The sequence below is a fragment of the Lytechinus pictus genome, chromosome 4, assembly GCF_037042905.1.
Source record: "Lytechinus pictus isolate F3 Inbred chromosome 4, Lp3.0, whole genome shotgun sequence".
Lineage (NCBI taxonomy): Eukaryota > Metazoa > Echinodermata > Echinoidea > Temnopleuroida > Toxopneustidae > Lytechinus > Lytechinus pictus.
Window position 1 is genome coordinate 25,642,075 of NC_087248.1, and position 17,857 is coordinate 25,659,931.

The 17,857-nt window shown below is 34.2% G+C and overlaps 1 protein-coding gene across 1 annotated transcript; it reads right to left on the minus strand.

Moving 5' to 3' along the window:
• Nucleotides 1–10,473: 10,473 nt before the first annotated feature.
• Nucleotides 10,474–17,361, minus strand: LOC129259249 (uncharacterized). Its single transcript, XM_064099003.1, has 4 exons — nt 17,216–17,361; nt 15,075–15,451; nt 14,192–14,293; nt 10,474–12,390 (listed from the first exon to the last, which is right to left on the minus strand). The coding sequence occupies exons 1-4, from the start codon at nt 17,273–17,275 to the stop codon at nt 12,372–12,374; spliced, it is 558 nt and encodes a 185-aa protein (XP_063955073.1). The 5' UTR covers nt 17,276–17,361; the 3' UTR covers nt 10,474–12,371.
• Between the last annotated feature and the right edge of the window lie 496 nt (nt 17,362–17,857).

Sequence of the window (17,857 nt, forward strand, 5' to 3'; positions counted from 1 at the left end):
AGTCTGCTGGGCAAACACTTCACTCGAGTTAAGGGTCTGAATGTGCAGCCTACTCATGCCTTGTGTACTGAAGGCTCTTTCGCTATGTGCTAGTCTTTGCGTGGAGGCACACTTATTGATCAAAGTTCCAATCAGGGTCTGTGCCTGCAGACTAGCAATCAGCTGTTGCATTCTGCCCTACGATCAATCACTAACGTTTTGTAGGCATGATATGAAGCATGAATAGCTCCACGTATGGCACTACACTATCTCCGGAGCTAAATGGACAAGGTGTTGAAATTTCCCTTTTCTCCATTCCGTCTGTCTTTTACTTCATTGACATACGATAATCGCGATGATTGATGAAATGAAGCTTACAAAAGGCTACATTTCACTGGTCAACTCGCTTGTACTTCCGTTGCAAAGCCAAATTCTCACCATTTTGTCACGGGCAGTGCTTCTTCAAACCAGACATAGGCGGTAAAGCATACATGACTGAATGGGTGGAGACGTCATCGCTTTCGGTGGACATTCTCGGCTAACACCAAATTTTTAGGGTTGAGCGATGACGTCATCACTTAACTTCAGTCTCGTATACTCACTTTTCATGTCTGTTCAAAAGACGGTGAAGTACTGCCCGTTCTGAGAGTAGCATTGGAAAACCCCCATTCATGTCTCGGACAAACTGGAGAGAATTTGGTTTTGCAGTGCAGGTACAAGCGAGTTGACCAGTGAATTGTAGCTCTTTGTAAGCTTCATTTAATCAATCATTACGATCATCGCATGTCAATGAAGTAAAAGACAGACGGAATGGAGAAAAGGGAAATTTCAACACTTACCTTGACCATTCAGCTCTGTAGATAGTGTATGTATAAAGTATTCATGCCCCATGCCTACAAAACGTATAGCCAGACCGTGCTAAGGTTAGTGATTGATCGTAGGGCAGAATGCAACGGCTGATTGCACTGGCTATTGTGCATAATCAGCGATAAAATCAAACTTTACGTTTTGTGTTCATGGGCCCACCTCGTGGTGCATTCTCGTGCACGTGGGAAAGTGACGTAATTGCGTTCGCTGATATCCCCATATCCTTGTCATTTTGTGAGTTGCAACCGCTTTCATGATTTCTCCCCTCAGCACAGCGAAAATTTTGCAACCATCTCTATTTCCCGCCAACAATGAAGCGCGCCGCCTACAGGCCGAGAAAAAAGAGGAACGTATTTTTTGCAATTGAGTGAAATGAATTTTGCAACAAGAGTGAAATGTTTTACGTAGCGCGCGAGAGGAATGGATTTTATGTGAGGAATGAACTTTACGTACGGTCTAATACGGCAGCCATCGTATGTGTTATCCAACAAAAGTGAAAGGATTTGTTTTCTCTCAGATTTAAAATGTAACAAGTGAAACTAGATTTTAATTCGTCGTGTGGACGAATTAGGTGGCCTGTCGTAGATAAATAGATAAACAGACATAATTATTTAAACAAATGAGTGGATATAAGTATGAAAGATAAATAGACAGACAGATAGACATACATATTTAAACAGATACATATAAGAAAGATAGATAAATAGATGGATGGATGGAGGGATAAATGATAGGTGGATAGATTAATAGAAGATAGATATATATTAATAGATAGATATATATATATATAACAGATAAATAGGTATTAGATTTTGGGAGAGATTTCCGCCCCTGATTCAGAGACAGATAGATACATAGGTACATACACAGATAGATAAATAGATGGATAGATGTATAGATAGAGAGAAAATAGATCGATATATTTATTGATAGATAGACAGATAGAATAACATATTAAACATATTTAATAGATATATATTAAATAGATAAACAGTCAAATAAACAGACATGATTATTAGAACAGATCAATAGATATTAGATTGAAAGATGAAAGGTAGACATACAGATAGACATACATATTTTGAACAGATAGACATAAGATAGATAGATAACGATAAATAGGCAGATAGATAAAAAGACAGATAAATCATAAGATAGATAGATAGATTGATTGATTGATAAATAAACAGATATACAGACATATTAAAAAATATTAGATAGATATATAGATAAAGAGACAGACAGACAGATAGATAGATTCGTAGATAGATAGACAGACATATTTAATCAGATAATTATTAGACAGATAGATAGAAAAATAAATAGTTTGAGAGATAGATAGATAAACAGACAGACAGATAGATGGATAGATAGACATATTTAAACAGATAGATATATATTAGGCAGAGTGATAGATAGATAGATAGATATATCATGTAGGTAGATAGATGAATTCTACGTACGGTCGAATACGGCAGCCGCATGTGTTATCCAACAAAAGTGAAAGGATTTGTTTTCTCTCAAAATTAAAAAAAAAATTGTTGAAAAGTGAAATATATTTTTTTCAAAAGTGAAATATATTTTTTTGGAAAAGTGAAATACATTTTTTTGAAAAGTGAAATATATTTTTTTTGAAAAGTGAAATATATTTTTTTGAAAAGTGAAATATATATTTTTTGAAAAGTGAAATATATTTTTTTGAAAAGTGAAATATATTATTTTTTGAAAAGTGAAATATATTTTTTTGAAAAGTGAAATATATTTTTTTGAAAAGTGAAATATATTTTTTTGAAAAGTGAAATATATTTTTTTGAAAAGTGAAATATATTTTTTTTGAAAAGTGAAATATATTTTTTTGAAAAGTGAAATATATATTTTTTTCTTAAAGTGAAACATATTTTTTTGATAAGTGAAATATAAATTTCTTTGAGTGAAATGGTTTAGTGGAAGAGAAACATATTTTTTTCAAGTGAAACATATATTTAATTGTTTCCCTATGAGCGTGCCATACTCGCTGACTTTTGACTTTTTACTTTCAAGTCTTGCGCAACTTTTGAGACCAAAATTGTGACCCCCGGGTACGCGGTTTTGAAATTACAAAGCATTTTGTAAGTGCATGCAGACCCAAAATTACTCAAAAACGTGAATTTGTGTACAAATCCAATGCAAATGGTGTTTTTAGCCAAAATTCATAAATGTATCATTATTTCTACTTTTACTGCTTAAAATCAATTAATTTTATCCTTTTTACGGTCAAAATAAAGTCCCTGTCGATTTCCATTGAAAAAAACAATAAAAAACAAAAAGTCGAAAAACAAAGAAATACATAAGAAATTTAGAAAACAATAGAATAAGAAAATAATTGCCTTTTAGGGGCATTATTTTATTAATTAGAGCAAACTTATGATTTTATGCATAAATTAGCATAATTAATGAGCAATGAGATTTTTCGCATAATTTGATATTATAGCTTTGTAGATAATGCCATGGGTAATGAGTGTGCCAATTTTCGTCACGATCGCGCGATCGACGGCCGAGATCATAACCCCCCCCCCCCAGTCTTCTTAGACGTCGAAATAGCCCAGTCTATTTAGGGTTAAAGGGGAAGTTCACCCTGAAGAAAACTTTGTTGTAAAAATAGCAGAAAAAATTGTAAAAAATATTGGTGAAGGTTTAAGGAAAATCCATTAAATAGTAAGAAAGTTATTAGAGTTCAAAGTTTTGGATTTGTGACGTCATAAACGAGCAGCTGCCCCATGTGTTATGTAATATAAAATGCATGAATTTCAAATATTGTTTGGTTCCTGATGACTTAATTTTGTTTTTTCCATTCATGATCGGGTGTGAAATGATTTGTCTATTGATATACAAAAGGTACAGTAAAAACCATTTTCAATTTTCTGAGAAAATGACATTTCATTGATTTTTTACCATTCGCTATGTAGGAATGCTGCTCGCATATGACGTCACAAATGAAATAATTGAAATTCAAATAACTTGTTCATTATTTGATGATTTTTTCTCAAACCTTCGGCAATTTGTTTTAATTATTTTTTCTGCTATTTTTACAATAAACTTTTTGTCAGGGTGAACTTCCCCTTTAAGCATGATAATGGGTAGTAGCGGAATGAAGGAAACCAGAAACCCCTTTTCTAAAAGTAACTATAACTATAGTAGATAGGTAACAAAATTGTTTATTTAAAAGATCATTGCAGCCAAAGGCCGAATTGCGATCAATTTTACAAACATGCAAGTTCATTTCAACTATCCAATAAAGCTTTTACAGTCGTAAACCTTTGGTGCTGGAGGGAGGAGTAGTTTTAAATTTTCAAAATTTACTTTATATTATTTTTTCTTATTTTTACCCAGATTTGTTCATCCGATGTCATATAAAAATACCAGGGATGCTCTCATAATCAGGTTGGCTGCTTTTTAAACACAGCACACACTCAAACATACACAATGTAATATTATAAATAGTAAGACAAATCAAATTAACGTACCGGCCATTCAATTATGAAGAAGATTTTTAAATTCAGCTGTCATTTTCTAGTGAAAATAAATTTCATTCACTCACATATACCCCTTTTCAGAGTCATATTTAACAAAAAAAATACTCTTATTAAAGATTGTGATACTCAATTGTCAAAACCAAATTCACTGTCTGAATTCGAAGTCGTGTACATGTAAACCCAGTTAGATACTGGGGGTATAATTTCATGTCAATAATCTTCAGCCAAGCAAAATGCAAAAAAAAGGACATTACACTAATGATGATAAATTGACCCATCAATCCCACACTATCATGAATGAATATATATGTTCATTGAGAATCCAAGATTGAGAATGCTACTTTCGATATGAACTTTTTCTTTTCATTCGGCGCAGGCCATATTTTGTAAGTATCCTAGAAAACAAACAAAAATAATAGTGTTCGTTCAAGCATTTTAAAATACTTGTATATATTTTTGTGTCATCTGAAGGGGGAAAATAGCTTCTGTCATTAATCAAGATCTTCATCACACATAAAAAAAAACATATTTCCTACGGCATTTCCTCAAAATGAAGGTGTTTGTTTTTCAAGCAATGTTTATCCGAGCCTAAAACTCATTACATTAAATATATACATGTATACCAACTCAACAAAAAATACATTTTCGACATATATTGTTTTCTCAATTTGTATTCTACATTCCGAAAAAGAAGAAGATACAAAGAATATATATTACACATCAGAAATCAAATTATTCATGATAGACAGCGCAAATTAACAATTCCAATGGAGAGCAGAAAGAGTAAACTTAAAAGTTGTGGCAAAAAAGGTCTAAGGCACTCTCAGTGATATAGGGCGATGTATTCAAAGTATTTACAACAAAATGCGTCCACGAGGTTTATAATTTTGAGCTGGAACGCACATCCATGTAATAACAGTCAGTACAATCTACATAACAAGTCATATAAACATGGATGATAATGCAGAATAGCAGTGGCTTTGATTCTTCCTCTACAATTAGTGGGTCGTAGGTTAGAATCCTACTCCAGGCAACATTTTCATTCAATAACAAATCTATTAACAACTACCACGATTGTGGTTAGCATCGATAAGCACTGGTAACAAGCATGTAACCCACACCACACACACTCTAATCGTGTATCATTTAATGATGACGTATAATATTCATCCCCGTCTTTTTCTTTGCCCTTTAAACTCTGAAGAAATAATGTGCATATACAGTAGATGAGACCATGTAAACTGTGCTGGGGCTTTTCTTTAAAAACATATTAAGAATCCGAATTTCTATATATTGGGTTTCTAAGAAGCACGTTACATCAACATAAGTTGTTTTTCTTTCTGTTGGCTAGAACCTGTGTATTCAACTAAACTGAACTTCGGGATGACCTTCAATAAAACTTTATGTAACATGCGGATGGTCAATATATCATAATACTTGGAGCAGCCAGAATCTTACACAAATTTATGAAAAAACTATATACAAATTTTAGAAAATTACAATGTACATGATGTTAGGTTATAGGGATTTCTCAGTCCCTTTTCTTACTGTAAACATATATGATTGCATACACCACATCATACCACGTGTACATGTGGACCTACTCTAAGCATACCAATCAAACGTAATCATTAAAGCAATACCCCAAACAATGCATGAATGGTAACATTTACAACAGTGCACTAGCCTGATCTTATCTTATATACAAACTTTATGAAACTAAAATGTAAGGTTATCAGGTTATAGTGATTTTTTTTTCTTGCCGTCAACATACAAATGTACATACTACGACATTTCACTTGCCCATGTAGGCGTACTCAAAACAAAATAACAAATGACTTCGGTAATGTAAAATTATTCACAAAAAGCAATAAAAAATACAAGATATCAGCTTTTTACCAATTACATCCAATACTCTGCGTTTGATACTAAGAAAACAACCAGCAATATTGTGAGGTTGCAAGGATTGTTGAACGTCATCCGTTTTTTTTTTAACTTCAACTTTAGCGATTTATGACTGATTACCTATCTTTTCCAGCACGCCCGTTTAAGATATGTTACGTTTGTCACGCACACTTACATTCATTTTAAATACTGTCCTTATTGACAAGAAATTGTTATATTGATCTCTCTTGTGCTATTTCTTGTTAATTCCTTGCAATTCGTAGGCAATAAGGTTTTTCCTTTTATCGGATTGTGTGTGTTTATTTTCATAATTTATAACATTTACAAGGATATTTCAAAAAGAGAGTGCCGCACTCTCCATGCTCTGCTCTGTAGCAGCATCCTCCATTCATAACCAGTTTGTACGATTGCTCTTCATTGTTTTGTCATTACACTGCAAAAACTCCGGTGCTGATTTTACACCAGCCCGGAATCTATATATATATCCGCACCAGAGAAGTATTGAAACAACACCACTTTAAAATCAAACCGATGCTGTTTTAATACTAAACGGTGTTGTATAAACACCTATCTGGTGTTAGATCAAAACTATACTGGTGTTGTTTAACACTTCACTGGTGTGGACATGTATAGATTCCGGGCTGGTGTTAAACATGTTAAATCAGCACCAGAGTTTTTGCAGTGTATGTTGCATTGATTATTATGTCAAGATGTACAAACAAAGCCTTATAATAAAATCACGGGAAGTGGGAATGAACGATATGAAATATCAAATGATATTATGAGATAAAATAAAGTCATCGGATTGTGTTCTATTTAACTTAAGGTCAACCAATCAATCTCTACACATACAATGCTACAAAAACAAGGCATCAAACCAATGTGTTCGGCAATACAAAGTTATAATTTGTTAATCTACTGAAAACATATTAGGTAGTTCTAATTTCTCTGCTTAAATTGCGTTTTGTACACATCATTTAGCTACTCTATTTACAAACGTTATACACCTTTCAAACCACATTCAACCTCGTATGCGGTATATGTTTAAAAACTGATTGCTTATTTCTAACCAAGATCATAACAATGCAAGAGTACAATGAAAAGTGCCTGTTCAGCCAAGAAGTTAGCTTATCGTGTCAGGCATAAAAAAAATGTGACCGAAAATCTATTCATTTCTTTAAAGAAAGATTATACAGTATTTGATCAGTACAAATTAACAATCGGAAAAACCAGTTATCGCAATGACAATCGGTCAAATACAGACCACGATGTGGGAAGGGATGTGTTACAATCGCCCTGTCCATGTTGGTTCTCTATCTTCGACTATTTGTAAATCGGTTGGTCAGAAACAAGTTAAAAGGCACGTCCACCCCAGCGAATACTTAATTTGGATAACATAGGTTGATTCGAAAAAGTGCAACGCTGGAAATTTTGTCAAAGTCGGATGAAAAATAGGAAAGTTATAATGGTTCATCAAGTCTCACTTTTTCAACAAAACAGGTATATTCCCAGCATGATAATAACATTAACTCATTATTTCATTTGAATTGTTTATTCATTTCTTTCTAGTCTTTTTCTTTACCCTGAAAGAGAATACATGAATAACTGATGGAAAATACAGTATGTATAGATTTGACCATAATTACATATATTTATTGGGTTACACTTCGTAATTCCGAAGGTTCTTTATTGCGAAGGTTCGTAATTCCGAAACACGTAAATTGCCGAGACCTCGATGTGTGTTAATCCGAAAACGTAAAAGGGTTCGTTAATCCGAACATTTGTGGCGTTACTCCGAAGGTTCGTTATTCCGAAGGTTCGATAATCCGAAAACGAAATAAGGTTCGATGTTCCGAAGGTTCGGTAATCCGAAAACGAAATAAGGTTCGTTGTTCCGAAGGTTCGTTAATCCGAAAACGAAATAAGGTTCGTTGTTCCGAAGGTTCGTTAGTCCGAAAACGAAATAAGGTTAGCTAAGCATTTAGTTTTCGGACTAACGAACCTTCGGAATTACGAACCTTATTTCTTTTTCGGATTAACGAACCATCGGAATTACGAACCTCACTTCGTTTTCGGACTAACGAACCTTCGGAATTACGAACCTCATTTCCTTTTCGGACTAGCGAACCTTCGGAATTACGAACCTTCGGAAATACGAACCTTCGGAAATACGAACCTTCGGAATATCCGAACCTTCGGAATAACGAAGCTTCGGAATTACGAATGTATGCGATTTATTTAAGGCATTTCTATGCAGCATGTTGCATCAACAGTAAGGGGTTTTGTTTCTTGGTTAGAACTCGAGTATTCAACTAAACTAAACCTCGAAACTGGGCCTAGGAATAGTAAATTTACAATAGTGAAACAATCTGATATTATTTATCAAATGCATGACCTTCAATTATTATGTAATTTGCCGATGATCAATATGATAATAACTGAGTAACCAGAATCTTAGAAAACGTTATGAGAAACTGTATACATGTACAAATTTTGTGAAATTACAATGCAATGTTTCATAGATTACATAAATAAATGTCCCTTTCTTGCGGTAAACATACATAATTATATAAACGCATACATCACATTGTACATGAGCTCATATGGACCTACTTTAGGCATATTAATCAAATATAATTATAAAAAAACACAAAATGCATGAATGGTAACATTTACAACAGTTCAACAGTCTGATCTTATCCTATATACAAACTTTATGAAAGTACAATATAAGGTTATAGTGATAACGTAATCTATTTTTTGTCTTGCCATAAACATACACATGTATTTAAAACATCATATCACGTGCCATTGTAGGCGTACCCCTAAAATAACAACAATAACTACAGCAATGTAAAAAAAATACACATATATTTACGTTCATGCAATATAGTGCTCATGAGTATATACATGTACCACTTTTTTTTACCATTTACACCCAATACTGTGAGATTTGATACTATTTAACAGCAACCAGCAACATTGCGAGGTGTGTAAAGATTGTTGAACATGTTGAACATCATTCTTTTTTATCACATTTTTATTTAAAACGATCACTTTTTTCTAACCAAGATCATAGCAATGTGAAAAATAAATGTAAAATAAATGTTCAAACCAGAAATTAGCATCTCGGTACCTGGCATAAAAAATTGACTGTGAACGAAAATCCATTAATTTGTTAAAGAAAGATTATCGCTGATCGGGAGAAAAAGGGTCGAGTCCGCCTCAGAAAAAAAAAAGGTTGATTTGAATTAATAAAGAAAAATTGAACGACTGGGCATTACGCTGAAAATTTTATCAAAAATCACATAAAAAACGACATTTTAATTTCTTTTTACTCAAAACAGTTATATGTATAACTCAGTGATATGCAATTGAGAGAGTCGATGTTGTCCATCACGCACCTTTTTTTATTGTTTGAATTGTACAATATTTCAATATTTAATTAATTGACAATAAATGTAAATCATGATTGAACGACATAATATTTAACAATGTTAATTCCAGATACAAAAAAGAGGAAAACAGCTGGATTTCACATGACAAGAGGGCGAATATTTTAATATTTCATAAAATAGAATACCAAAGAAATAGTGAGTGAGTGATGTCACCATTCCCCTCAGTTGCGTACCGACCAAGATGTAAATAAAACTGTTTTGTGAAATCAAACGAAACTTCAAAATGTCATAACTTTCTTACTTTCCCTTACTTTACATGTGATTTTGATGAAATTGTCAGTGTATGCTCGTTGGATTGTTTTTTTCTGTTATTCATAATAAACCTATTTTGGATGGACTTGTCCTTGGAATATCTGAAATAAAATTAACAACAAATACAATATTCGGCCAATTATAAGCCTCGATGGTAAGGGCGGTCTTCCAGTCGCCGTGCCAAGGTTGTTTTTTTATCCTCGACTAGTTTTTAAATCGGTTGGGGAGAAAGGAACTTGAGAGGCACGTCCACCCAAACGAAAAATGAATTTGAATAAATAAGAAGATTCGAAAAATTGAAACACTGGAAATTTCAAGAAAATCGGATGTAAAATACGGAAGTTATATTGGTTTAAAGTCTCGCTTTAAAGTCTCACCCCAACGAAAAAATAATTTGAATAAATATGGAGATTTGAAAAAGTGTAACGCTGGACATTTCAAGAAAATTACATGTAAAATGCGGAAGTTATACTAGTTTAAACACTCGCTTTTTTCTACAAAACAGTTATACCCCAAGCAGGATAGTAACATAAACTCACTATTTATTTTGAATGTTATTATCACAATGAATTTATTTGTTTTCATATTTAGGAAGCATTTCCAATATACGACAAATGGGTGTACAAATGGCGATGAAACTTATTCAAGAAGGAACAAAACCCTGTTTTACGTGATTTGACAGTGATATGAGCATATTGGTATTATTCTGAAGAAACACTAAGGCATTCCATACTTTCTCAAGAAATACACAAGAAATAGTGAGTAGGTCACTTCATTACTTCCCCCATTTGAATTCCACTACCATCAGAATTAGCGAAGCCATTGTTATGTAACTGTAACCAAATTTATCTATCTTTATCATTTTCTTTTTTAACTGGTTTTATAATAATAATAATGATGTACACAATTTATAGAGCGCTTAATACAAAAGTTTTAAAGCGCTAAGAAAGAAGGGGAAAAATACAAGATATCTCAGAAAAAAGAACAACAGAGGAATTGAAAGTGAAAACACCATTACGAAAAATTAATTACACGTACAAATAAAGAGATAATCGGCGAATATACAGCTTAAATATAACGGGTCGATAATCATGTGTGTAAATTTAAATGATCCTTATAAATAAGCTTACAATCTGACTTAAACAAATCTGAACACAATATGATAATGCAAATTACCTGAGGGGGATAAGTTCAAACACAACAGAATAGAAGCGAACAATAGGCAAGTGAAACTTAATTAAAAAAGGGGGGGGGGTTAGGAGGGACTTAACAGTTCTTACGATGATGCCTCACGTACATTAATGGGGAGATTATTCCTGAGCTTCGGGGCAATAAGTGAGAAGGATGCTCAAGTTGTGTTGTGTGTTTTTTTGTTTTGGTATATACTATTATACAAGAACTTTTTTTTACGAGGAGGCTGCACCCTACAAGCTATTCTTTTTAGCAGCCTCCTCCATTTCAAACCTGCTAGTATTATTATCGCAACTAAAATTTTTGTACGAATAAGATGCTGTTTCATTGCTTGTATATTATGTAATATTGTACGAAGAAAAATGCAATATGTTGGAAATAAAAAATGAATGAAATGAAACAAGAACTTTGAAATGTCAAATGTTTTCTTTCATATCACAGCTTACACGAATTTTCAGCGTCTTATATTGTTTGGTTTTTTTTTCTCATTGATATGCCCTTTTTCGTTGGGGCGGACTTTAGCTCATACTTTCTGCACAGGACCGTTCACCGTGGAGCATCTTGTCCAGTACATGACCTATCCCATTATCAAACTATGGCTATGAAAAAAAAAATAGACGGATCACTTAAATAAACGGGTAAACAACATTTGCTCCTGCATGCGACATTTGCTCCGGTCTTAATATCTCAGAGGGCATAGGTTAGAGAAGGATTGTATAATAGTTTTTGGTTCAAACTAATGCAAAGATAACGATTTGGGGCTTATAGAATTTTGCAGATTATATTTCATGTATGGCGTAACCTGCAGATTTTGCATCGGAGCTTGTCGCCGGAGCAAATGTTTTAGAACTACATGTACTGGCTCCAAACATACGTTGTCCTAAATTTCCCAAGACAGAGTCTACGGAGACCAAAGAATGATATCATTAGTGTAAATCTATTCTCATTTTTTAATGCCCATGCATGTCAGTTATTTGTACAGTCATGGTATGTCATGACGTCATGGTATGTCATGACGTCATGGTAGGTCATTACGTCATGGTAGGTCATGACAATGGCAAACTAACTGATCGAGAGCGGGAGCATCTCTACCTCTAAAACTATTCCATATACCACTTTACGGTAAACCGAAATGAAAGAACCCTGTTTTTCAAGTTTGCTGCCATGTTAGGATCGTCTGATTCTTCATGATCTTGATGCCGCAACTTCATTCTGGAAAGAGCTTACTGTATAGTGGTGTATGAGAGGAGAGAGAGATACATACATATTAATAAGAATGTTTAGAAATTGGAAGGAAAATACCAATAAGAACATGAGGAAATGGCGAAAGAGAAGCGGGGGGGGGGGTGCATTCAAATATTGCTGTACACACGTGTGACCAAAAAAGGGGGTTTAAAGGGGTATTTTTTTTCAGTTTTGGACACTGGCCGCGCGTGCACTCGTTAACGGTATTAAGAACACCTATTTTAAAAATAAGGGTTGTTTTGAAAGACTGGTCAATTGTCAATAGCGGGGTCAAACGTATCAGGGTATGTTTTTTTTTCCAAAGCTTTCGTTTCTAAGACAAGCCAAACGTGTGTAGGGTATGTTTTTTCCTCAAGCTTTTTCCCCGGGGCTTTTTCCTCCTCGTTTCTGAAAACTGTTCAGGTTCTTCCTTGTTGTGGAATTTTAACTGCACTTGGGGGGACACTAGCGTACCTAACGAGTCCTGACGAGTCACAACTGATCCAGGGGACGTGTTCCCCCGTTTGAGAAGCAAGACTAATAATTTATGTAACATTTGCAAATTGAAGACCTTTTTTTTGGCTTGTCCAATTTTTGGTGTGGTATGAAATCTCTTTTATTTGCGGTTGAAGACCTTTTTCTCTCTTTTTTGCGGACGAAATATCCTCCAATAAATTTGCTCCCTTTTGTAAAATCCTGGGTACGCCGCTGGGGGGGGGGGGGTATGTAATACCCATGAAAATATATTTGTCTATATTTAAATATATTATTAGCAAGAAGACAAAACTTGTTTAGGGATCATATTCTGGCGACAACTTGTTTAGGGGACGAAATGTGTTAATGAAGCTCGCGAAAAACCTGTTAAGGGGGTTATTTTGCGCTCAGAGAAAAACTCGTTTAAGGGATATTTGGAAAAACTTTGGCTACACGTGTCTACAGTAATACATTTGACTCCCCCCCCCCCCCCGGGAAGATAATTTGAATAGTAATAAAAAGACATTCACATGTATGGAGTTTAGAAAAAAAAAAGGGGGGGACAAGTCAAGAGAGGGAGAGAGAGAGGGACGAGGGAGAGAGCGCACGCCCACACAATTTGGGTGGAGACTCTGTAGGACGGATGGTTTTCGAACTAGCAATAATATCTAGTATAGGGAGTGTTGTAAATCCGCGTGTACCATGATGAAAGGCGCTTTAATAAGATTCCAACGCGATTAGATGAATATATTTCTTTACGCATATCTTACCACAATTAATTGTTAAAATAATGTTCAATTTTCAGGTATGCATTGTAAGCTAACGAAGTAAACTTTATATAAGTAGAAGCTCTTATCATTGTAGTAACGTGGTCATGCTCTCTCTTGAATAGTCATTTAAATTCAACTTTGGCAACAATCTTCATTTTTCTCATCTGGTTTTTTTTTTTTGTGATCAGCCCTTGAATTCATTTTTAAAATGTGATTTGCTTTCCTTTTGGCCAGACTAATCGACCAAAAATACCTTCCGCTACAAGTATTGAAGAACATACTTTCTGTCAAAATATTTAATATGAATTATGATGAGATTAGAATGATAAGGACAGGGAGATGATTGGTTTTATATAATTCATAATATTTATCGGAAAATATAATGGGCTCTAGCCAGCTTTCCTTGGAAAGTGTAGAAGTGTAAAATAATTTTATATTATACATTTGAACATGAGTGACGAACAAATAAAACACGTAGATAATTCCATTGGAGAGGGGATCTGATTGCATAATTAGAAAGAAAAGGAAATGTTTGATAAAATAAGGTCTTATGACTTACCTAATTGGTTCGCCATGTACTATCTCCACTATTATCTTATGTTCATCATCGGAATCAAAAATAGAACGATCAAAACTCTCATCAGTCCCACATCTTATGAACCTAATAGTATATATTAACATCAAGAAAAGATACATTCGTCGGAATAGAGTGTATTGCGTGTTATGGGGAGGTTTATATTTTGTGGTTGGGCTCTATATGGAAAGCGAAGTAAAACTTCGGCAAAGGCGGGGACAAAACTATGGTTTAATAATGGACCGACAAGATTTGAATGCCCTTTAATAGGTTAAAAGTATGAGGGGTTAAGATTGTAAGTATACAACAAATAGATTTGCATAAAATAAAAAAAAGAAAATGAATTACAAAAGCAAGGTGTTTTCATTCTTAAGCAGAAGAGCATCTACCCATCCATGTCTATGGCCCATCAAATCAAAATGGCCCCGAGATAAATGCAAGACAATCATTTATTCCGGTAATTCACATTCGAACATTCGGAGTAGTATCCAAATGAAAGTATGTGTCATTACGTCGATACGTGCGGTCGAGCATTTTAGACATCATAGTAAAGGGGGGGGGGGGTTAACTCTAATCTTAATAACTACCATATCTTTAATTTCATGCTTAAACACAACATAAAATCATGCTAGACAACGGATATGAGCTTCTTTCTATGAGTATTTATTTTACGTTATACATAAAATATCGTTTATATAACATTACCCACCGAGTTGCATAAGCATTTCTTGTTATGTTTTCAGCAGTATATGTATTTTTCACAATAAAGAACCGAACAATGGATATTTAGAAAGGGTGTAGCTGAATCAAAGCAATAAATGGTCATCGCTAATCAAAAGATGATAGAAATAAAAGAAAGACATCTCACCCCAGGATCCTCAGATGTTTGAGATCGTGTGTTGATCTGAAAGCTTGAATGATGCATTCAGCCTGATCGTTACCGATGTCGATATCTCTGAATGTGAACTTGACAAGATGAGATGAGACCTGGTGAAGAGCATTGGGTAGTGAGGTGGGATCATCGTGGAGAATAGCCGGATAATCAGTATACTCATGTGTTTGAATGGTGAGCTCTGTTACTGCTGGTAGATGGATCCTGTGGATGACGTCACATGTGATCGCGTACCGTACCTGTATGGTGAACCTCTTCACACTGTCAAACATCGATCCACAATCCTGCCATCCTTCTAGTGTCGTATCAGTAACGGTCAGATCAGTCGCAGTTGAGCTCGTGTTACAATCATCCTAAAATAGATGCAAAATAAATGAAACAAACCTAATAGATGGCAAGAGATCATGCTAGTGGAAACATGATATATAATGATTACCATATGCCATCGGCTGACAATTAACAAAATAGAATAGGAAAGAGAGAAACAATGTAACAAGCTAAATGAAAAAAAAAACACCCAAACCACATCACAAGAAAAATGCAAGTCATCAATAATCTATTTTCCTTAGTATGATTGTATTTTTTATCATGTTAATCATAATTTTTAGGAAACACCAAGGTTGATTCTGTATTAACTTTCCTGTACCACACCATATTATTTTTATGATAAATTTACATAAACCAACATGTTCTTGCAAACACATATTTCATTTCATGAATACAAACAGAAGATCGGTAATTTCACAACAAAATGAAATGAAACAAAAATTAGAGTAGAATCTGTAATTTAATCAAAACTGCATGTAAAATTAGAAAGGTATGCACTATAAATTTTATGCATGGCATAGCAATAGGCAAACGAGATAGTCTGTCCATATTGTATTTTTTGTTCGCACTATGCAATATTTCATTTTCACAGTACAGTGACCCTTCATTAAATCAAAATAGTTCAAAACAATAGAAATTTACCTTGATCAAGAAAAAATCAAACATTATTCAACATTGTAATGAGAGAGAGAAAAAAAAATCAAAATACAATAATGTAAGGGATGGCTTCATCAGATTCCTCATTTACATGCCAATCACGATGTGTAGGTCCTACATAAACAATTTGTGAAATTGAACAAAGTCGTATTTGGCGTCCGATTTGGGTGGGGGCGATTCAGGAAAGAAGCTCGCTTTTTTTTTCTTAATTCAATGTAACTCTTCGAAGAGCAGTAAAATGAAGTGGCTTCCCTTGGTAAATAAATATATATAATCATCATCATAGTTATTATTATTATTTATGTGCAATACGGGCTAGACATGAATGGCTGAAAAAGATAATTCATTTCTATTCCACTCCCTAGTACATATATCAGTGCAATCAAATTTAGTGGAACGAACCAAATATTCTAAGGGAGCGGACATGGCATGAGAGGCAACATTTCAACCCCCCCCCCAAAAAAAAAAAAAAATTATAATAATAATAATAATAATAATAATAATAATAAAAAAAATAAAAAAATGTGAGACGGAAGACAGTGAACAAATTTATTTTCCTTTTATAAAAAAAACCAACATGATTTGGCTGTATTCTTTTAATCTGTAGGCCTACTCTGATGTTAACTTTCTACTATACCGGACTTCAAGACGAACTACATGTATATCCTTGCTCTGTTTGAGCCGCACATGCCCCTGTGTCAAAACTGTTGTTTGACTATAAAAGGTGAAATCACGATATTCGTAATACCTTGGTCACATTTGCTCTACGGCGGCCGTACGGCGAATCGAAAACTGCCGTTTAATTAATTTTAATTCAAACCACGTATATGTAGTTGGCAAAGACAAAGTTAAAACGGCTGTTTTCAACTCGCCGTACGGCCGCCGTAGGACAAATGTGACCACGGTATAAACGACCAACTAAACAGTCACTGAAAATCATAATTTAAACAACGAATTGAAAAAACCGTCAAATCCGAATATTTAGGTATACGAAAAAATGATTTACAAAAGGACCCTTACGTTACCACACCCTTTAAAGTTGGTGTTGTTAGCCCTGAAATGAAAAAAAAAATCTATGATTTGATTTCAAGTACTGCTACATATACATGTAAGTACCTCCTTCTAGATATTACCTTTGCAGTCGAGGCCATCGATGATGATGAAGAGTAGAAGTCATCATGATGCTGATTCATCTTACAACATGTACAAAGGCACTGAGCGAGGTGACGTAATGCAGACGGACGTTCACTGGGATCAGCATAGAGATCAAGAGTGTCTCTTTGCTATAATAGTAATATCAAATGAAAGTTAAAATCACTTGTCGTAACTATGAGCATTGTAGTTACATATCGTTGATTTTATTCACGAAATAATACACAGATCTGATATTTTAGTAATCATGGTATAAGAATTATTATTATTTAGATAATTGTTAAGGGTATGTATTTAACATTGCATTTTTAGGTTACCGAAAAAAAAAATCCATGTTTTTTTCGTTTCATTTTCGAGAACATGACACTCGTAACAATATTTAATATACGTACACTGAAAATAATCATCATACAATTAAGTAGAATATCAGAATGAATAGAAATACACAAATACAGGGACGGATCCAGCTTCCACCAATAGGGGGGAGGATTTTTTTTTTACCCATATTTTCCCCGATCAGCCGCTAAAAAGTTTATTTTTGTTTGTTTCTTTGAGGGGGTTGTCCCAGTGGCGTAATGAGCCAAAGATCTTGAGGGGGGGCTTGATATACGGCGTATTACGCA